The sequence below is a fragment of the Penicillium waksmanii genome (genome assembly GCF_028829765.1).
Source record: "Penicillium waksmanii strain IBT 27052 chromosome Unknown utg000005l:1.0-5232799.0:1.0-5237142.0, whole genome shotgun sequence".
In the NCBI taxonomy this organism is placed as follows: Eukaryota; Fungi; Ascomycota; class Eurotiomycetes; order Eurotiales; family Aspergillaceae; genus Penicillium; species Penicillium waksmanii.
Window position 1 is genome coordinate 2727758 of NW_026643252.1, and position 20681 is coordinate 2748438.

The window sequence follows — 20681 nt, forward strand, 5'->3', positions numbered from 1 at the left end:
CGTTGAATTTGATGCATCGGGTGGATATCAATGGCTGCAGGGGGCCAGGGATCCAATCCGGAATGGGATGAGGGGCCGGCAATTCTCACACCAATGGGTTGAGAGGAAGCGAGCACAACACCTGAGTACTAGATAGTACTAGTTGGTTGCAATTGCCAATCTGTAGGTAATCTGTCGCTAAGGCTGGCCCTTGTTAGCGTGGCTGATAAGTACGAAACTAACTGTAGTTAGCTGGAAGTATACCCCTAGGGTACCCTAGGGTACCTAGATGGATCCCATCGTCTCCGCAAGTGGTTTAGTGCGTGATAAGGTGATAACGCGGGCTAAACCGCTTGGCTCTTATCACCGAGAATTTCCTTGGAAACTTCCCATGAACCTTAGTCAATGCGCTAGATAATCCACCCCATTTGCTAATTGCCTTGATAATCCGGTGATCGTCGATCAAAACGATTCTTTTATTGACGGCACTTCCCACAGCAGCGCAACGCGCTGCCTCTCAAATTTTATCCAATGGCCCGTTGAGCCTTGAGCCACCCCAGATCGCCCCGTTGCGTCACTCGTCATTCGTCCTTTGCCTCCTAACGCCGCTGCATGCGCTAGCGGGATTGTGGTCGACAATCTGCCAATCTTGGCCCATCTGTCCCGGCCGTTGCGCAACTACGACTATGGGAGTGCTACAGCCACGAGGTCGTCGCGACTCCCGAGCATCGGCCCTATCACATCGTAATTGGGGCTTCGATCGCGAAGCAGACGTCTCCGTCCAGTCTTCCTCACTGGTGGAGCACGCCAACGCAAATCTTGGCAGCTCCCCCGGTGCCGGCATGGAGGCTTCAAGCTATAACAGCTCCAGTCTACGCACTCCAAGTCGCTCCTTCGTTCACCGTTCCTTCAATACTCCTACTGGTATGTTGCACTGTCAAGGGAGCTTAAAATTACTTTCGTCGTCCCCCCGCATCCTTTTTCCGTCTTCACTCAATGCGCCCGAGCGATTTACTGACCACTCAAATCCCTCCAGACCCGGCTCACTATGCCACCGATAGTCTCCGGGAACAGACTGCGGAGCTTGCCACCTACGGTCTATCGTTGAATAAAAAGCCCTCGCGGGGACGAACGAGCTTGCCTCCAGGTCTAGATATCTTCCGGGAGCAAAATCGACTCCATCCACCGGGCCCCAGCGGCTCACAGGATGCGATCGCCAGTTCCTATCCCACACTAGGAGAAACAGCTGTTGAGTCGGATGCTGGTCCAGCAGATACCTCTCCTTCATCTTCGGCTCTCACCGATATGATGCGTGATCCATACTCGGATCTGATGGAGGAACATGCCAAGCCGATTGAAGAGACACCATTTCCGCCATTGCCGACCATTCTAGACGAACCCGAACCGCGAGACTCGGAAAGAACCTCGTTGTTATCCAAAACTCGATCCAGATCACCTCATGGCTATGGAGCGGTCGAAGATATTGAGAACCAGGGCTTTACAGCCCCACGACCAGCCAAGTTCTTCGCTAATAGGACGGCCAATGTTGCCAAGTGGACCAGGATACTATCCAATCCAAAGTCCTGGGATAGACGTGCGATTTGGCAGGAAGGAGTAGTTCACCCGCTCAGTCTAATCCCTGCGGTCCTGCTAGGCCTTCTGCTCAACATTCTTGATGCCTTGTCCTACGGAATGATTCTATTCCCGCTTGGAGAGCCGCTCTTTGCTCATCTTGGTGCAGATGGGATCTCCATGTTCTATGTCAGTACCATCATCTCACAGGTGGTATTCTCATGTGGAGGCTCGATCTTCAAGGGAGGAATCGGAAGCGAGATGATTGAGGTTGTGCCATTCTTTCATCAGATGGCGTTTACCATCCTTGCCCGGATTGGCAATGACAACCCTCAGTCAGTATTGGCGACAACAATTTTAGCTTTCTCGGTCAGCTCCGTCTTGACTGGGTTGGTATTTTTCCTAATGGGCGTTTGCGGGCTCGGTTCGCTCATTGGATTCTTCCCTCGTCATATCCTTATCGGTTGCATTGGTGGTGTCGGTTATTTCCTCCTTGCAACCGGAGTCGAGGTTTCCGCCCGCTTGTCCGGCTCGCTCGAATACAACCTCACCACCTTACAGAAGCTCTTTCACCTCGACACTTTCCCACTTTGGATGATACCCCTGTCTCTTGCGCTCGCCCTCCTCATCTTGAAGCGTTTCATTCGATCAACATTCCTTGTTGGCACTTATTTCATGGCGGTTGCGGGTTTGTTTTATGTCGTTATTTTATGCGCGAGTATCCCAATGGACACCCTGCATCAGAAGGGATGGGTCTTTGATGCGCCATCATCGAACAATCCGTGGTACCACTTCTATACCCTTTATGGTGAGTCGATACTGTGCCTTTCCCAATTGCAGATTCGAGTTGACTGACCTCTTACAAGACTTTTCCGCCGTCAACTGGACTGCCTTTGCCGATACGATCCCGGCAATGTTTGCTCTGACCTTCTTCGGAGTTCTTCATGTGCCTATCAATGTGCCAGCTCTTGGCATCTCGACAGGGAAGACAATCTCAATGTGGACCGAGAGCTTATGGCACACGGTGTGACCAATGCCCTCTCGGGATTTGCTGGGAGCATTCAAGTAGGTTACCTCCACTTTTAACTTTGATCTGCCAACCAAACTAACACAAACAGAACTATCTTGTGTACACAAACAGCTTGATGTTCATTGCTAGTGGTGGATCCTCCCGTTTGGCTGGACTCATGTTGGCTGCAGCCACGGCAGGAATCATGGTCGTAGGCCCGGTGATCATCGGGTTCATTCCTGTTATGGTTGTCGGTGCTCTGATTTTCCTCTTGGGTATTGAGTTACTCGAGGAGGCATTGGTAGACACATGGGGGAAATTGTCGCGTCTTGAGTACTTGACGGTATGTTTCTCAGACCTCCTCACACTAGAGCTGCAGGCAGCTAACTGGTATAGGTGGTGATAATTGTCCTCACTATGGGGGCTGTGGATTTCGTAATGGGAATCTTGGTTGGAATCATTCTGGCCTGCGTCAACTTTGTGGTACAGACCTCTCGCAAGTCTGCCATTCGGGCAACTTTCTCTGGAGAAATTGCCGGCTCGACCGTCCGTCGCCCTCCGATTCAACAACAATTCTTGCATGAAGCTGGACAACAGACGCTCATAATGAAACTGGGCGGTTATCTCTTCTTCGGCACGATTGTGAATGTAGAGAACACCATGCGGGGACTAATTGAAGAGGAAGCATTCGAGCAACAACCGATTCGTAACTTGATTCTAGACTTCTCTCGGGTCTATGGGCTGGACTTCTCGGCCGCCGAGGCCTTCACACGCATCAATCGCGTTCTACGCAAACGCAATGTCCAGACGGCCATCTCCGGTCTCGATATCGAGGGCGAGGTTGGCAAGAGCCTACGGAATGTAGGTCTGTTTGAGTCCGACTCAGGCGTACCGATCTTCGAAGATCTCAACTCAGCCCTCGAATTCTGCGAGAACGATTACTTGAAAGTCTTCTACAACCGCCAAGAAGCCCTCCTCAGCACACGCACCGGCACCCCAGATCCCAACAACGATAACCACCTCCAAGTCCCCATTCCCGTATCCATTCCATCACTCTCCGGAGCCAGCCCCAGCCTCGCAGACAACATCGTCGGTTCCCCTCGAGGCCAATACCTACAACGAGTCGCAACAACCACTATCCGCGAACATGAACAAGAAACAACCCTCATGGCGGCCCCAGCCTGGTCCGCCATGCGCCAACCCCTCCCCCTCCTCCTCCAAACCTTCCAAGGCCTCTCAACCCAAAACGAAGACTTCTGGTTCCCCGCCTGCGCTTACTTCTCCCGTGAGTCCTTCCCCACCGGCGCAATCTTGTACCACGAAGGCGACATCCCGCGCGCCTTCTACCTCCTTGAATCCGGCATGTTGCGCTGCGAGTACGAGCTTCCGCAGGGTCGGTACTTCGAACTTGTCGTCGCGGGCCGGCCCTGCGGCGAATTGCCGTTCTTCAGTGATACGCGCCGTACGGCGACGGTCAAGGCGGAACATGATTGTATCGCTTGGTCGTTGAGTGATGAGCGCTGGAAGGCATTGCAGGAGAGTGAACCTCGCATTGCTCGTGAACTGTTGACTGTTAGCTTGAAGCTGACGACTGAGAGGATGGATTGTATCACCTCGTAAGTTTCTTTCTCATATTTCTTGTTCCCTTACTTGGTACCTTGGATTTCCATTCAAACAAAAACTAACCTGCTCGTTCATCCAGATACGTGTTAACGATGGCTGCTTGAGATTTTTGAACATAAAATTGACTCTCTGGCTCACTTCACATTTTGCTAGCTTTCCCATTCACCATTTGGCTGGGCGGACTTTTGAGTGAAAACCCATTTTAGGTGGAAGCTCTGCATAGTCGACTGTTCTTTGCTTGTACATTTTCATACTAGCTACATATCATTCATAGAGCATGGTACATGACGCTTTTAATAACAATACTGAATTCTCAGTAATTACAATTATAGTTATAGGTACACAAAAGAAAGCCGTAAATCCTCGTTATGAAGCAGGTAGTGGCCCTCGAGAGGAAATGATCGTCACGTTAGGGCTAGAATGGGTTCCAAGGTTCAAGTTGCAAAGCTGGGTTCGCGGAGGTTAAGAGAGAACCTTGGAAGCCATGTCCATCCTAGGAAAGTGAGGAGGGTATTCATACACCTGGGTGGGATTAAAGGGTAAATTTTCCGAAAGAAATAAGAGGAGACGAAGAAGAACGAAAAGAAGACCTTGGAAGAGCTACAATATGTCATGTCAATCAGAATCATAAATTATCCCCGTACTCGTTCTCTCCACTTTGAGGAATTCAAAGGGGCTTCGTTAAGGAACTCTTTTCTATATACTACTCTGTGCTGAGAGCAAGACATGCGTCGACAGCTAGGCCAACTCTGTCAGAAAGGTTAGTAACTAATTGATATTACACAAGTCGGGGAAATTAGAGTAACTCACCTTCCCTCCTTTATCTTCACCACGTCGTCAATAACATCGCGGTCTAGGTTGGGGAACATGTTCGACAGCGTCTCGACGACATTATTATGTTCAGCGCGCTGGATGCGCCGTGCCTCGGCATCTTCTGCACTGGCTTGGCGAGCTGCTGCGTCTTGGGCGTCGAGGACGCGCGTCAGATTCTTCTTTGCGCCTTCTTGTGGGAATGGACGCTCGTCGCCAGAGCGTCTCCCTTCGCTACTGGAGCGCGGGGGTTGATACACATTCGGCGTGAGACGAGGCGGCGCGGGAGCTGGTTGGGGGGTAGCGGCTGGTTGAAGAGGCCGATCTTGAGGGGCTCCGACATCGATTTCATCGGAGAACATGCGACCGATGGTGGAGAGAGGTTTTTGGATGGTTCTTAATAGTCCAGCGACCGGTGCAGATGTGTCATCATCGCTGGATTGAGATGCATCTTTACGGCTCGGCCCAGGCTGGACAGGGCCAGACTGGGGAGGGCCGCGCGGGGTCGTGGGTTGGTTCAATGGCTTTTCATGCATGGATTCATGCTCGCGGTTCTTCTCTGCAATTGCCAGAACTGCTGCTTCGACATGGCGCTCAAATTCTTCGTCACTGACGGTGAGACTTGTGCGGTCTAGCGTTTCAATAAACTGGACGGCTCCGGACTGCGACGAATATTAGCCACCGAATAATTCAGAGCGGGGGAAGAAATCCCGTATGTACTTACCAGGGATGACAGATAATATCCGGCCTCGCCGCCGAGCTTTTCTTGATTGCGGAATCGCAGGATGTATTGAATATTAGAGACGAGGTGGTCGGGGTTCGCATGCAACACCACGTAGATAAGGAGCGGAACGAAGGAATCGGCCGAGGTATCGGACTTTTTAGAGTTCTTCAAAAGACCAAAAATAACCTTGCAGCAATTCAAAATGCAGATGACCTTATCCCGCGGTGCTCGGTAGCCATTAATTTTTAGTATTTCTGAAGATTCGGTTAGAGATCGCCTTGGATCAGGTTGGGGAACCAAGCATCACTTACCTTGTTGAGCAAGGTTCAAGAATCGACGCCCGCTGCCGCTCACAGCAGGTATATCCAGGTGTTCTTCGCTAACCCAACTGTATATGCGAATCTTCTGCGCCAAGATATCATCCCGCTCAATATCTTCCTGGTGTTGACCACGCCGCCAAGGACCATGGGCTCTCTCGATCTCTCTTCGTCGACTGCGACTAGCACTTCTGGGAATGGTGGGTGGGGCTGGGATCGCCGGTGCGAAAGTTTGGGAGTATAGGCGGTTCATGACGAGCTTCTCCATCCCCTCCTTGGCGTTATCAAATTCGCTATCCGACACATCACGCCACACCTCACATATGGCCATTTTGTTTGTGATAAAAGCCAAAAAATCGCTGATGATTTTAACTTGCTCATGAACCATCCACTGTCTCTTTCCGAATTCCATGAGGAATGATCGCAGGAACTTGGCCACCGGATCGGCCGTCCGGTGACGCAGTTGCTCCAGGAAGCGATGAAAATCAAACCTCTGATCGGGTTCGGGCTCGGGTGGAGGGGGGACCGTCGAAGAAGATGACTGTCGCCTCATTGCAGGTGGTTCATCGTAGCCGCCGGGGGTATGATGATGCTGAGATGCGGGTGAGGGGTGCTTAAGACTCGGTGGTGAAGCAGCCGTAGATCCAGTCGACGTGGGCTGTGCAGGTTCTAGACTTGACTTGCGAGGTGGATAGTAATGTTGGTGACCACGAAATTGCTCGGCGATCTCTAGTCGGGGAGACATGATCTCCTGCTGATCAGTAGTTCGCGCGGGGTCCTGAAATTGACCCATGATGCTCTGGATCTCCGGCTGTGAGCCATTATCATCATCCCGAGACTCATCGGTCTTCCTAGCTTTCTTCGACTCTGGGTCACTATCTCCAGGCACGTCTGGGAGCTCTTTCTCAGAGGTTGGAGCAGAGGTTGGAGCAGAGGTTGGGTCGTTCGCTGACGGTACTGTGAGCGCCAAGGGGGCCGTGGAGTTCACGTAGGCATCGTCTTTTTCGGGAGGAGGAGGGGGAGGGGGAGTATTTGCTTGGGATACAGGCGCAGGCACAGACTCCGACACATTCTTCGCTGACACTGATAGCCCTTCCATTTGTCCCGCCAGCGGGTCCGGCTGAGGCGGGACTAGGTCGGGCGAGTCTGTAACCTTTATCGAGTCATCCTTTGAATCATCCATATTATGAGGGCGACTATGGTCCGCAGGTGATTCTGTGTTCTCGTCGTTCTGTTGTGGGCTCTCCTTCGAGGGGTCAAGCTGTGTCGGCGTCTCGGGGAGGTCGGTTGGGGGCATGGTAGAGGCCTGGGACGCCTCCGGGGCGTGTTGATCGTCCCCCTTCCCTAAAGGCGGGGAGGCGGAGAGCTCTGTGGTCGACATATGCTATATTCGGCATGCAGACCTCGACAACAGGTTCAGGGCGATCTCGAGAGGGCGTGTGGGGGGAGTTGAGGCTCACTGTTGATGAGCGGATCATCATTGGGCCGAGGTCAGTTCAGCTCCGTCATGGCATTCACGCTGGATGGAGTAGATATAGAGTAGAGTACAGCTTGTTTATTGTGATATTTAGTAATCATTTGAGGTATATTATTATTATTCTCAGATTCACTCACGATCACTCACTTTCTACTTTTATTCAAGCTAGTTGTATCTTGTCTTGCGTCGACAAGTACTAGACAAACTTACAGTAACTAAAGATGACTAAGAATCGCGGGTGGCATCAAAAAGGAAAAGTCCACCACGACAAACACATCTTCTCGCCTCTATTGCAGGCATTCCCCCGATCATGTGTGGGATATTCTTTTCGATATCGACAAAGTACACGCCACCGACAAAGGAGACTAACACTCTACTCCAAAAGCGAGGTCCCGACAGCTGCCAAAAACATACGGTGCACAAGGGAATCCCGACACAAGATGGATTGTCGCAGCCCCTGTCTCACCACCTCACATTCATATCGACGGTCCTCGCGTTACGAGGAGACCATATTTACAACCAGCCACTCGTAGACCCCGCCACAGAGTCAGTACTTTGCTGGAATGGGGAAGCATGGAATATTTCCGGCGAGCGGGTCCAAGGCAACGATACGCAGCAGGTCTTCGAATTGTTTTTGAATGCCGTGAGCTGCGATCGTAAGAAGGCCCTTGGTGGACTGGCCGATGCTGTTGCAAGTATTACTGGGCCCTTTGCTTTTGTGTTCTACGATGCGATCAATTCACGGGTCTTCTTTAGCAGAGATTGTCTGGGCCGGAGATCTCTCCTGCAAGGCTTAGATGAGGATGGAGCTCTGAAGATTTGCAGCCTGTGTGATGGATCTTCGTCTACATCCTTTGAAGAGGTTGGCACCAGTGGTGTATATATGATCGACCTTGAAGCACAGCAAGATCCTCTTTCTGCTTTCAGTGGAAGATATAGGATTGAGACCCTGCCCTGGAGTTCTGAATCCTCACCCCCAGAGGGACACCTTGTTGGTCTCAAAATCTCACCGTGGATAAAACGACAGCTGACAAATTCTCAGAAAAGCCCAATACCACCAATGAACATGTCTATTCCGGAGACACAGCCCCCGTTATTAACCTTGGAGACCGAGGCTATCATAGACCTTCAGTCAAGACTCCGTCAATCACTGGCTCTCCGAGTTGAAAATGTTCCTGAGCCTCCAAACTACGTCAAGGGCGACAGTGCGAAAATCGCAGTCCTCTTCTCTGGCGGACTCGACTGCACTCTTCTTGCCAGGCTCTCTCACGACATTATTCCGCTCGACGAACCCATCGACCTACTTAATGTCGCTTTCGAAAATCCACGAGTAGCCGCTGCAGCAGCTAACTCAAACCACCAATCTTCGTCGTCATCCCCCCAAAGCCCCTTCTCGATTTACGAAGCATGCCCCGATCGCATGACTGGCCGTTCGGCTTTTGTCGAACTCCAAAAGACCTGTCTAGGGCGCACCTGGCGATTCATCGCCATCAACATCCCCTATACCGAAACCCTCGCACACAGAGACCAAGTCAAGCGTCTTATGAGACCCCACAACACCGAAATGGATCTCTCTATCGCATGCGCCCTGTACTTCGCGTCGCGCGGTCAAGGCACATGCTATACTTCGTCCTCGGATCCTAGTATACCATCAGAAGACATCTACACAACCTCCGCACGCGTTCTCCTCTCTGGCCTCGGTGCCGACGAACTCTTTGCGGGATATGGTCGTCACGGTGTCTCTTTCAACCGCAACGGTTTCGAAGGACTGGTCGCCGAGATTCATCTCGACGTCAGCAGACTCGGACAGCGCAATCTCGGTCGTGATGATCGAGTTCTGTCACACTGGGGCCGGGAAACCCGGTTTCCATTCCTAGACGAAGACTTCGTTGCGTGGACGCTCCGCATGTCAGTCTGGGAAAAATGCGGATTCGGTCTTCCAGAGCCTGTTGTCAGCAATGGCGAGGATCAAGCTGGAATTACAGCTGGTATTGATGCCGAGAAGATGTCTCTTCGTCTTGTAGCGCTTCGATTAGGCTTACAGCAAGTTGCGCGTGAAAAAAAGAGAGCTATTCAATTCGGTGCGAGGACTGCAAAAATGGAGAAAGGTCGGACAAAGGGGACTGATGCGTTGAGTTGAATCTCCTTTCCCGTCTATACATTCTACTTCCTTTCTCTTTGATACCCCACTCCTCTACCTTCTTTGATTCCCCTTTTGCTATTCACGCATGTCCTTGAGGCTTCCCGGTCTATAATACAGACTTAATCCAGCGATGATGACAAACCATGGAATCAGATACTTCTGAGACCCCATCCCTCGCCCAGCCTCTCTTGTTCACATTCTCTTCCTATGTGAGTCCTCGCCCGCACGTACACCTGTCTTCATCCTCCCAGAGTAACAGCAGTCCCAGGACGGCGTGTAGCTCGGGCTGGGTTTGACTATGCGTTTGCGCGTTTTCTCACGGGTTGGAATAAATGGGAGAGAGAACCGGGTTGGAAGGGTTGGTGGTTTATGAGGGTGCAAAAGGCAAGTCTGAGCTGGTTTGACCATAAATTGAGGGAATATGCTGTCTAGTAGTGACATAGAAATACCTAAAATCATGAGATACTATGTCCTTCTCATTCTAATAGTGAGCATTTAATCCCTCGGTGATTGTCAGTACCAGTAGTACCAATCGTTTGCGTGCCTCAGATGGTCTGTTGCGGCCTATAACCAGTTCTTTATTACTTGTTCCAAGCCATCATTGAAGAGGAGAAATTTATTTTTTATATTCGGGTCAACGTTCCCACCAAGTTCACTTAACGTTATGTTATTACAACTTGAACTTGCCCTAATTATCGGATAATACTCCCGACCCGATTCCCGAGATAAGTCCCGCCGAATGACTCATCTATAACATGAGCTTCCTAGATCCTGAAAGGTTTTTGCGTTCTTATAAGTTCTTATACTCGCGGAGACATCTTCAGTATTCCTTAATACTACTAGAACTATCTAAGGTCAACGGTGGAAATATTCGAATCACACCTTCCAACAAACCTGAACACGCCGAAATGTCGTCCGAGTCGCCGTTCGACGTCCTAGTCACCGGCTCATCTGGCCATCTCGGCACAGCTTTAATGCTCAGTCTACCATCCCTAGGCTACAAACCCATAGGAATCGACATCCTCCCCTCGCCAACAACGACACTTGTCGGCTCCGTTAGTGATAGGGCATTCATCGCATCGGTTTTCGACTCAAATGCTATCAAGCACGTTCTACACGCCGCGACCTTGCACAAGCCACACATTGGCAGTCACAGCAGAGAAGAATTCATCACAACAAATATTACCGGCACGCTGATCCTGCTCGAGGAATCATCCCGATTTGTCGAATCAATAGAGAGCTTCGTCTTCTTCAGCACGACCAGCGCCTTCGGTATGGCGTTAAGTCCCAAGCCTGGAAATCCAGCTGCCTGGATCGACGAAGAGGTCGTGCCTGTGCCGAAGAATATCTACGGCGTGACGAAGGTTGCGGCGGAGGATATGTGCGCATTAATGCAAAGGACGAGCGGGATGCCGGTGTTGGTGCTTCGTACGAGTCGGTTTTTTCCCGAAGAAGACGATGATGAGGATAGACGTGCGGCTATGAGTGATGAGAATCTGAAGGTGTTGGAACTGGCGTATCGAAGAGTTGATATTGAGGATATTGTCGGTGCGACTGTTTGCGCGATGGCGAAGGCGAGGGGGATTCGGTGGGGGAAGTATATCATTAGTGCGCCGCCGCCTTTTAGTCGTGATACCGAGACGCTTGACGCATTGAGTCGGAGCCCTGCGGAGGTGGTGAGTAAGGTTTCTCCTGATGTTGATTCGGTGTTTAAGGGGAAGGGATGGAAACATCTCGGGAGGATTGATCGGGTTTATGATTCTAGCAAGGCTGTTGCTGAGTTGGGGTGGAATCCGAAGTATACGTTTTCCGGGGCTGTGGATAGGTTGATGCGTGGCGAGTCATGGCGGAGTGACTTGACCGCGAGGGTGGGTAAGAGAGGATATCATGCTGTGAGCACTGGGGTGTATACAAAGCGAGAAGTATAGGATTGAAGGAGAACTGGCCCATTCATGTCTTACTTAGGAAAGAGAATACTTTACACAACCCCCCCTATTCACGAATTCGGTACAGGGAGGATCGAAATTAGTTTCACCACTTGCACACAGAGATTCTTTCTCGTTCCCTGTCCCGAACATGCTATACCTATTTCTGCCCCTGAACTCCTTTCTTGGCTACAGTTGTAAATAACAGCTTAAAAATAACTTCTGTATTAGACCCGTAAGATCTCTAGGGTTTCTAGAACGTTGATCCAGCAAACAAGTCAAACAGACGAATGGCTGCTCGTTTGGAGACGTCGCAGGAATCCGAATCCCATTTTGCCAACCACTTGCTCTCTAGGGTGACCACTGCGAACGAGCGATAGATTTCCACTTGCGCAATGTCAGTGGGGTGTGTTCTATAGCAGTGACCCAGAATGACTCATTCTGTGCAATTGGGCAATTACTCGCGGTAGCATCGCGGATTGATGTTGCGCTAGTACAAATGCGGCATCGATGATGCGAGCGCCTCTGCCCTGCTCAATTTATATAAATTCGGATCAAGTAAAAAGTCGCTGGTAAAATGATTGACTGGGAAATCAAATATCTACTATCATGGCCAGTGCTGCGTTCCATATTCCCAGCTCTGAACGCACGGTTCTTGTTTCCATCATCGACACTACAAGTCAGGTCTCTATCGAGACCGATAAAGTGTTCGTTCCACGGCGCCCAGGCCATGACTACCTGACGGTACCGAACTATTCCTTCCTCATCAAGCACCCCGTGCTTGGACGCACCGTACTGTTTGATCTGGGTCTTCGCAAAGACTGGTGGAATTCTGCTCCGGTCGTTCGGAATATCCTTCAGGAAGGTCAATCTCATCTGTCTGTCCGAAAAGATATTCGAGAAATCCTGCAAGATGGTGGCGTTCCGATAACAACTATTGATACAATAGTGTGGAGCCACTGGCACATCGATCACATCGGTGATCCAAGTCTCTTCGACACCAATGTCAAGTTGATCGTCGGTCCGGGGTTCAAGGAACATATCTTGCCACCATATCCGCCAAACAAGGATTCAATGGTCTTACAAAGCGATTTTGAAGGGCGTGAGTTGGAAGAACTCAGTTTCACCGAGAACAGCCTCAAAATCGGACGTTTTAATGCCATTGACTACTTCGGAGATGGGTCCTTTTACTTTCTCGACGCTCCTGGTCATTCTATCGGCCATATTGCCGCTCTCGCACGAGTGAAGTCAGCACCAGATAGTTTTATCCTGATGGCAGGGATGGGTGTCTCCATGGTGGTCAACTTCGGCCCAGCCAATGCCTGCCACTCCCATCAGCCATCACTTCACAGGCTTTGCTTCTCAGCCCGGATTTGTCTCCATACGACTCAGCACTCAAGGCGGTGTGTGCAAAGGGAGATATGAGAACCCCTTTTTATTCAGCAGCGAGGAATGGTGTCAGTTATAACGTAGATGATGCGAATACGACTGTTAGTTATCTTCAAGATGCGGACGGCAGAGATGACATATTTATTGTTTTTTCCCATGACGAAGCGTTACTGGATATTGTCGACTTTTTCCCCAGCACTGCAAATGAGTTTATGCAGAAAGGCTGGGTGGACAAGAGCAAATGGGTGTTCCTTCGTGATTTCATCAAATCCGAGACTGATGCAGCTTCCGTTGCACGTTGATGGAGGGGACTTTTTGGCAAGGAGCGGTGGGACACTGCTGAAGGAGGCGACAAGCGACTCCATCTGCTCACCCTTGCTCACCCCTCTGCTTAGTGAGCAGATGGAATGATTCTGGCTGAAAAGTATGGGGGTATGCTAGGTATTAAGAAATACACATGACCTTGCGATCCCACAGTTCCTAGGAGCTTGGGGGTCATCTCAAAGCTGCGGACCTCAAAAAAGGTCGTTGCTAGGCTGGTGCATAAATGCCTAGATAGACTAAATTCTTGCACATTACATGCTTGGATAGCAATTACTGCTTTCTATATTTCTTCCCAAAGTGATCTTTCCCGTCGTATATTGACTTGGTATGCACTATTCGAAAAAGATTGATCTTAGCACTACAGTGAAGATTGCTGCTAAGAGATTTAGGGCAAGCAGAGTCGTCAACGAACGCGCACAGGCCCGGCGAGATGCGAGTATTCTCGCAAGAGTATTACAAGTATTTTATAGAGCCTTCTACCACGCGATAATGACTTTCAATACGATTCAGGTATTTTAAACTGAGCTAAGTCTAACTGGAATAGCGTGTTTTGGAGGAGGGTTCGAAAAAGATTCTACGAGAGCAAACTGGTGAAACTGAATTCGATCCATTCTGTACCACACAATGGCATCAATCCGAGGGAGAGTGCCACCAAGACAGCGAAGTATTACTGATCTCTACTGCATACTACTTCAGGACAAGGTGAAAGAGAAGACTCTAATTTCAAATTAACTAATCACATAATAGCAAGAGCCACGAGTCAATCCACTCGCTGTGGCGAGGGAGACAATCAGAACCGGCTGAAACAATTAAGAAAAAACATATTAGGAGAAAAGAATTGAAACAAATATAACAATGACGTCTCTGGTCATGTCGAACTTTTGAGAGATCCAAAGAGGCAATGCTCTGGCATCTCTTGGAGACGTCGGGGAAATAGGCTTGACCCATTAACCCCCGCGCCCATCAAACCGTTTTTGCCGGATGTGAAATGAAAATGAAAAGAAAAAAAAACACAATACAATATCACGAAACAGAACACATGTTCGGATGAAAGAAATGGCAGAGAGCTTTTAAAATGTCCGTGAGTTTCACTGGAACTTCTCCTGGATACGGAGCTGAGCCTGAAGCTTGACAATTGTCTCGTCACGGTCGGTGATCTGCTTGCGTAGATCACTGATGGTGCGCTCGGCAGAAGCTTGACGTTCCATCTTCTTGGCACGAGACTTGCGGGCGGCTTCGGTGTTACGAGCACGCTTCGCGGCGATAGGGTCGGTCGGGTCGAAATCGACGGGCGACAGCTCCTTGCGCGAGCGACTGATGCCAGAAACACTGGAGTGCGTGGTGTGGCCAGTCGCAGAAATAGGAGAGGCCTTCGCAGTTGTCACGCGCTTGGGAGCAGGCGACATAGGCTCGGGCTTCGGCTGTGTCTCAGCGAGAACAGCAGCAACATCGAACTGGGCGTCAAACACGTTGCCTCCAGCGGAAGCATCGTGGAAGAGTGGGGCCCAATCCTCCTGGCCCATGTAATCCACATCAGTGAACAGCGGGGAAGGGTTCTGGCTGAAGGTAGCAGGCGAGTCGTAGGGAGGAGTGCTCAGATCGGTGAAAGTGCCGGAAGGAGGCACAGAAGCGTCAAACATCAGATCCTTGGGCGAGATAGTGCCCGTGGGTGCGACGGGAGAGAAGGCATCGGCCTCGTGGCCCAGCGGGAGCTGGCCGAGGTCGAGGGGAGAACCCATGCCGGTGTGAAGGCCGGTAGAGGGGAAGCCGAAGAGATCGGCGTCGGGGTCTGAAGGAGAGGTATGAGCGATGCATTCGGGAGAATCAGAGTCAGAGAGGGAATTACCTGTGAAATTCGGAGCGGACATATTGCGGCGGGATGCCAAGAAGTATTGTTTCTTTTTCTCGAATGTAGAAAGATCAGGGTTTCCGGCGTGGAAAGTGGAAGCGGAAGGGTGACTGTGAGGCGAGTATGAAGGCACGGAAGCCGCTTGGTAGTGCGGGGAGCGCTTCAAGTTGGGGTGAGACCAGTAGGAAGGAGACCGGGCAAGCTTGGTCACTCTGGGGTCCTGAGGGGGAGAACCAGAGAACTGTTGTTGCTGGAGATGACGATGCAACTGCAGGCTGAAGGAATGTCTTCGAGGGTTGTTCTGCGCCAGAAAGGGCTGGAGGGCAGATGGCTTAGGGGCAGTACTCGAGGGTACGGTCGCACGCGAGTCTCTGGGTTGAGGCTGCGGACGAGGGGCTGGAGCTTGCGGAGCGGGATAGAGTACGAAGTCCTCTAACGCACTTTTGTTGTTGTTGTTGCTGTTGTTGTTCGAACTGGAGGCCTGTGGCAGATGGGGTGGGGGCGTGGGAAGCCATGATTGCTGGAAGGTATCCGTGGTGAACGACGTAAAGTCGATCGGGCAAGAGTTGGGGTTGGGAGAACTTGAGCTAGCGGGGAGGCTGCTGAAGTTCAGAGGGTCCTGAAAAGGAGACTCTGAAGAAGGTTGTTGAGGGGAGAAAAAAGACGAAGTTCCCGTGGGATCAATGATGTCTGTCTCTAGTGAGAAAGACGGAGACTGTCGAGACGAGTCGCTTAGAAGGCGGCCATTTTGGATCGGGGATTCAAAATGATGTTTCAGTGTAGGCAGAATGGTGGAAATTTGAAGGCGATATCAGAGTGTGGATGTGGATGTAGTTGTAGATAGATGAATAAGGGATGATGGAGAAGAAAAGAAAGAAAAGCAGGCATCGACGGGGGGGGGATTCAGGCACTTCTTAAGCGGAAGACCAATTTGGCTGTGTGCGCCGAGTGTCCGGTTGACCAATCAGCGATCGGACGCGTTGGGGCTGAGGCCAGGTTCAAGTCACGGGGTGTGAGTCACACTTGATCCCCGCAATGTGATTAGTCGAGACTTGAGTAGCCCCTCCCATTGGGACCCGCAGGAGGCTACACTGCAGTACATGACAGTACATGACAGTACATACAAACACACACTATATATCGTACCTCCTCTCCTCCTCCCCACCATTTCAAGTACCGACAAGTACCTCCCTCTCCTTCAATTGGCCAATCTACGCCCTTTGCCTGGCATGTCCCAAGGCATCCACACTTCATCCACAACGTTTGAGAAATTCCTACTCGTAGGCCCCTGATACGGATCCTGGTGGTGGCCTGGACTCAAAACAGCGCCAGATCTGCTTCTACTGCGGATCATCTTTCCGTTGCATGACGTCTGCCTGAATCTCTCCTTCATCTTCATCTTCATCTTCATCTTCATCTTCATCTTGACGCCAGACACGCCCAGGCTCGTGTTTTCGTGTTCACGTGTTCGCAGCATTATTAATCCAAAACAGTTGCCCGACAATCTCACTCAACTACGTCTTCCATACTCCATCCAAAATGCCTTAGCCTCAAGGTAAAAACCCGGCGGATGACCCTCGGAACAAAAACCCTCTCCTCCGACTCGACTCGACCACTCTCGATGGAGTACAGGCTCCACCGATCTTTTCCCAATCCTGTCCCCGCCCCGGGCTATGTCCGTGGCCCGTGTGCCCCTTCTATGTCTCCTTTGATCTTAGCCTTGCCGAAGGGCGTGAAAAAAATATTGACTTTGTCGCAACCCTCCACAGAGATCGTCCCAAAATCAATCTGCATCTGAAATCATCAAGGGTTGCATTTCCATCCCTGACCGTCTATTCTCGACCAGATGATAGGACGGAAGTTCGATCCCGGTTCAACCACTGTGATTTATCTTAAATACTCTCCGTAGTATCCGTAGATTGATGATCACTGAGTCCCCCACCATCCATGAATTAATCATTTAGCCTTGTCGCTTGAGCCTTCCTACGAAATGCCTAGTTCATTTCCGCTAACCTCGTACGTACCTGGGAGATCCACCGGGTGAAACGGGGTTCGCATTCGAACCGCGCTTCCTTGGCGGTCCGCCCCCGAGATTCAAAAATCAGCGACTGGCTGACCGGGTTTCATGTACAGAACCCCGGCCCGGTCTGAACAGAATTAAGAGGTGTACTAGTATGAGACACACCAAGGTGGAATTGTAGATGATACTACTACTAGTATTTGTCTGTTATGCCACTGTCACCGCGACTGCATACCTAGTACATACTTTTTATAAATGTATTACTAGTAGTTGTATTTATTTCCAACCTTGGAAGGTTCAAGTTGTAGATACCCGACGCGACTTGGCCGGGCGTTCGTCATCGCTCAGTCGTTGGATGTGGGCTTGAAACTGCATACTACTAGTAATGTTTATTCTCTATGAAGTCGAAATGAAATGCAACGAATAGTATACTTTCTTTTTGATTTCGATGAAACCCAGCTCGGCATGTCTTATCCTCAGAACGCCATTAACTATTCGCGAAAATCCTCCTTACATTGTTTTGAATTTTCTTTTATCCTGTCACCTCAACAAAAGAATCAATTCAAATTACTCATATAACCAAGATGCCACACGCCGTGGGTCTCGATCGGCGCGAGGCGATCCTTGACTCAACAGGCTAGGACCACGCTTCACATACTTTCCATCCTGTACTTTCCCCACGATTTCCCCGTTCGCCCAAATGATCTTTCCACAGAGAATCGGAGTGATCTCGGAAAGATGCTCAAGGTTCCATCAAAATCCAATCCAATTTAATTTGAACACATACTAAGTCCTTATATCGAGGCCAGTTGCTGAATTCAGTTCCTTCATACGGTGTGTCTGAATAAAGTAGTAGTGTTAGACCTCGCGAATCATCTACCATATATCAGCCACTTACAATCAACATTGTGATGGAGCATGGAGTCGGTGAGATGGAACGGTCTGAAAGTCTCATCCGGGTGCCACTAAAAATGCCATATATCAATATTACAGTTCTGGGTAAGCGAGGGAGGAAATCGTAAAATCACCAAGTCGGCATCAGATCCAGGCATCAACGCGCCTTTCCTTGGGTACATGTCATACTACCCCTTGTTAACAACATTCAACTAAAGCTAAAACACAGCCTATGACCCCGTGCATACCAATTTTGCAGGATTAGTAGATGTCAACTCGACAAATCTCTGCGGTGAAATCCGACCCTTTGCTAGTGCTCCAGTATATAGCAGAGGCAATCGTGTCTCCACGCCAAGGATCCCGTTGGGAATAAAACGGAATGCACCCTGTTTGCGGCGCAAGAGGTCTTGCAATTCCTTTCCTTTATGCTGATATTCAAGTTCGCCTTCCATACTAGGCTCATGCTCAAGCACTCCGGATGGCTTCCCATGGGGATGATCATAGCGGAAAGGGCAGTAGTCTGAGGAGTAGATCGTGAACGTACCATTTGCAAGACCACTATATCAGTCAGAATAGATTTCCACTGACCTCTTGGAAAGATGGAACTAGGGAAACTCACACAAAGAGATCTTCATGGTCGGACACACTGAGTGGCGGAGGTGGCGAGCAGATCATTTTGCTGTTCTCGAAGCAAGTGGGAGAGTGGAAGCGTTTCTAACCATATACCTAGGTGTTAGAGTCTGTATTTAAATTTCTCGTATATATAGATACACTTACCAGATCATCCCAAGTCAAATGGAAATATTGGGGGCACGCATAAATCGGTAATCCCATGGTTTGTGCCCGACGGACATTAGCTGCCCCAAGCTACTGGAATTAGCAATGAACTTCAAATGGAAAGCGCTGTTCGCACCACTGATCCAACATGAACGAAGAGAATCGGGCTTTGAATCAGCTGAGCTAAAGCGATTGCTCGATTTGTGGCTTCTCCCTCGACAATTGGCGGGCGCAACAAAGCATGGTAAAAAGGGGCTGCCATCTTTACTGGAGTTAGAAACAACTTACCAACCATGCCCTTTTCCTCGAGTTTGTCTTGACTTTAATTAGCCTTGATTCAAATCAGCACGGTTTCGACACTACCTGTCAACCATTCGATCATATCGCCATTCTCGGCATGGATCATCTACAACAAATTAGTGGCCGTTCATAAATCACGAGAAAGGAACTCACTGTGGTAATCGAGTTCTTTCTAGCTACAAACATGACGTCCAGTAGCTGAGAGTCAGTCAAAAACAATTTGCAGCTACTGATGCCCCAGTCATTCATCAAGATGGATCTTATTCTTGAAGCTTATTGTACTTTAACACAGTGGATCTACGCCTACTTCCGACACTGAGCTTTCTATACTTCATGTGTTCGCTCGATAAATCCAATGCAGGAAATGCGAAGGTAAGCAAGATGATTATTCTTCCAGCCAAATCAATAATACTGATCTCTGAGCATAGCTATTCGGTCTTTTGGAGAACATTGGTATAAATGGTACTCAATTCAACCTTGCTCTTATGTACTTTTTCTTCACCTACGGACTGTTTGAACCGGTATCAAATATCATGCTCCGAAGAGTTGGCTCAAAGATATGGTTCCCTTTGATTGTGTGTGCCCGGTTTCGGTTCTTTTCAGACCTCGCTTCTTGCTATGCCTCCCGGTGCCATGAGTACTTTGTCTGGAATAGGTTTATCATATTTAGCAGTGACCTCAAGACGGTATCGCACAATTATTGTGACAGTCTCCATTTTGCTCCCGCTTTTCGGCGCTGTGCTATGCTATGCTCTGCCCCGAACGAACCTTCCAGGTCAGCTAGTTGGGCTATAGTAAGTTTACCTGATGTCGATGTTTAATAGTATATTCCTTTTTGCTGACGACTAATAATCTACAGTATTTTATAGTACGTCAAGACCAGTCTTCAAATATTAATCTTGCTAACCAAGTTCTTCAAGCACATATTGGGCCCCATATATCACTCTAGTTTCGGTTTATCAGGCTAATATTGCTGGTCATACGAAGAAGTAAGACCGTTTCCTCATCTGGAAGTGAGTATTTGCTGATCAAGAAATAGGATCGTTCTATATGCATGGTTCTACATCGCTTGGGCCACTGGAAACATCATAGGACCCCAAACCTTCCGTGCTGATCAAGCCCCTGAATACACCGGTGGAACTGTGGCAATGATTGTTTGCTATATTATTGCAATGTTCGCTATTACATCTTATGGGATAATCTGTCATTCCGACAACAAGAAGCGCGCAGAGGCGATTGAGAGTCGGATGGCTGCTGATCAAGACTGGTTGGATCTGACGGATAGGGAGAATAAGGGATTCAAGTACACGACATAATTCTTTCAATTACGTACCTTAGTTTACAATGAATATTTGTGGCTATAGTAAAATATCCCGAAATCTTGTGTGAGGGACCTGTTCATGGTAAAGAGAAGGGAAAGTCATCCAGGAAGTACATGGGGAAGATACACGATGTCTACTTCGTCTCTCGATCTAAACTATACGCTCGTCCCCGCCATCGAAGTCAAATAGCAGGTCCAGGAAATAAGCCAGGCGATAGGCTTCTTGCG

At 49.6% G+C, this 20681-nt stretch overlaps 8 protein-coding genes across 8 annotated transcripts; 5 read left to right on the forward strand and 3 right to left on the reverse strand.

Annotated features, from left to right (window-relative positions):
* Positions 1–665: 665 nt before the first annotated feature.
* N7481_005915 (sulfate transporter family protein) lies at positions 666–4287 on the forward strand (the record flags this gene model as incomplete). Its single annotated transcript, XM_057265134.1, has 6 exons — positions 666–903; positions 1016–2372; positions 2418–2616; positions 2670–2903; positions 2957–4176; positions 4263–4287. The coding sequence occupies 6 exons, from the start codon at positions 666–668 to the stop codon at positions 4285–4287; spliced, it is 3273 nt and encodes a 1090-aa protein (XP_057122854.1).
* A 599-nt stretch (positions 4288–4886) lies between these two features.
* Positions 4887–7415, reverse strand: N7481_005916 (guanine nucleotide exchange factor VPS9; the record flags this gene model as incomplete). The annotated part of the gene is made up of 4 exons (XM_057265135.1): positions 4887–4932; positions 4994–5655; positions 5718–5971; positions 6029–7415. 4 exons carry the CDS (start codon positions 7413–7415, stop codon positions 4887–4889), a joined length of 2349 nt encoding a protein of 782 aa, XP_057122855.1.
* A 406-nt stretch (positions 7416–7821) lies between these two features.
* On the forward strand, positions 7822–9651 carry N7481_005917 (asparagine synthetase domain-containing protein; the record flags this gene model as incomplete). The annotated part of the gene is made up of 1 exon (XM_057265136.1): positions 7822–9651. One exon carries the CDS (start codon positions 7822–7824, stop codon positions 9649–9651), a length of 1830 nt encoding a protein of 609 aa, XP_057122856.1.
* A 911-nt stretch (positions 9652–10562) lies between these two features.
* On the forward strand, positions 10563–11582 carry N7481_005918 (NAD-dependent epimerase/dehydratase family protein; the record flags this gene model as incomplete). The annotated part of the gene is made up of 1 exon (XM_057265137.1): positions 10563–11582. One exon carries the CDS (start codon positions 10563–10565, stop codon positions 11580–11582), a length of 1020 nt encoding a protein of 339 aa, XP_057122857.1.
* Positions 11583–12188: 606 nt separating this feature from the next.
* N7481_005919 (MBL fold metallo-hydrolase) lies at positions 12189–13270 on the forward strand (the record flags this gene model as incomplete). Its single annotated transcript, XM_057265138.1, has 2 exons — positions 12189–12878; positions 12932–13270. The coding sequence occupies 2 exons, from the start codon at positions 12189–12191 to the stop codon at positions 13268–13270; spliced, it is 1029 nt and encodes a 342-aa protein (XP_057122858.1).
* Positions 13271–14380: 1110 nt separating this feature from the next.
* On the reverse strand, positions 14381–16618 carry cpcA (amino acid starvation-responsive transcription factor GCN4; the record flags this gene model as incomplete). The annotated part of the gene is made up of 2 exons (XM_057265139.1): positions 14381–15837; positions 16420–16618. The coding sequence occupies 2 exons, from the start codon at positions 16616–16618 to the stop codon at positions 14381–14383; spliced, it is 1656 nt and encodes a 551-aa protein (XP_057122859.1).
* Positions 16619–17728: 1110 nt separating this feature from the next.
* Positions 17729–19318, reverse strand: N7481_005921 (uncharacterized protein; the record flags this gene model as incomplete). Its single annotated transcript, XM_057265140.1, has 10 exons — positions 17729–17902; positions 17949–18001; positions 18060–18126; positions 18190–18243; positions 18304–18613; positions 18675–18769; positions 18833–18922; positions 19125–19147; positions 19196–19238; positions 19286–19318. 10 exons carry the CDS (start codon positions 19316–19318, stop codon positions 17729–17731), a joined length of 942 nt encoding a protein of 313 aa, XP_057122860.1.
* A 147-nt stretch (positions 19319–19465) lies between these two features.
* On the forward strand, positions 19466–20448 carry N7481_005922 (Major facilitator superfamily domain general substrate transporter; the record flags this gene model as incomplete). Its single annotated transcript, XM_057265141.1, has 3 exons — positions 19466–19504; positions 19561–19643; positions 20172–20448. The coding sequence occupies 3 exons, from the start codon at positions 19466–19468 to the stop codon at positions 20446–20448; spliced, it is 399 nt and encodes a 132-aa protein (XP_057122861.1).
* Between the last annotated feature and the right edge of the window lie 233 nt (positions 20449–20681).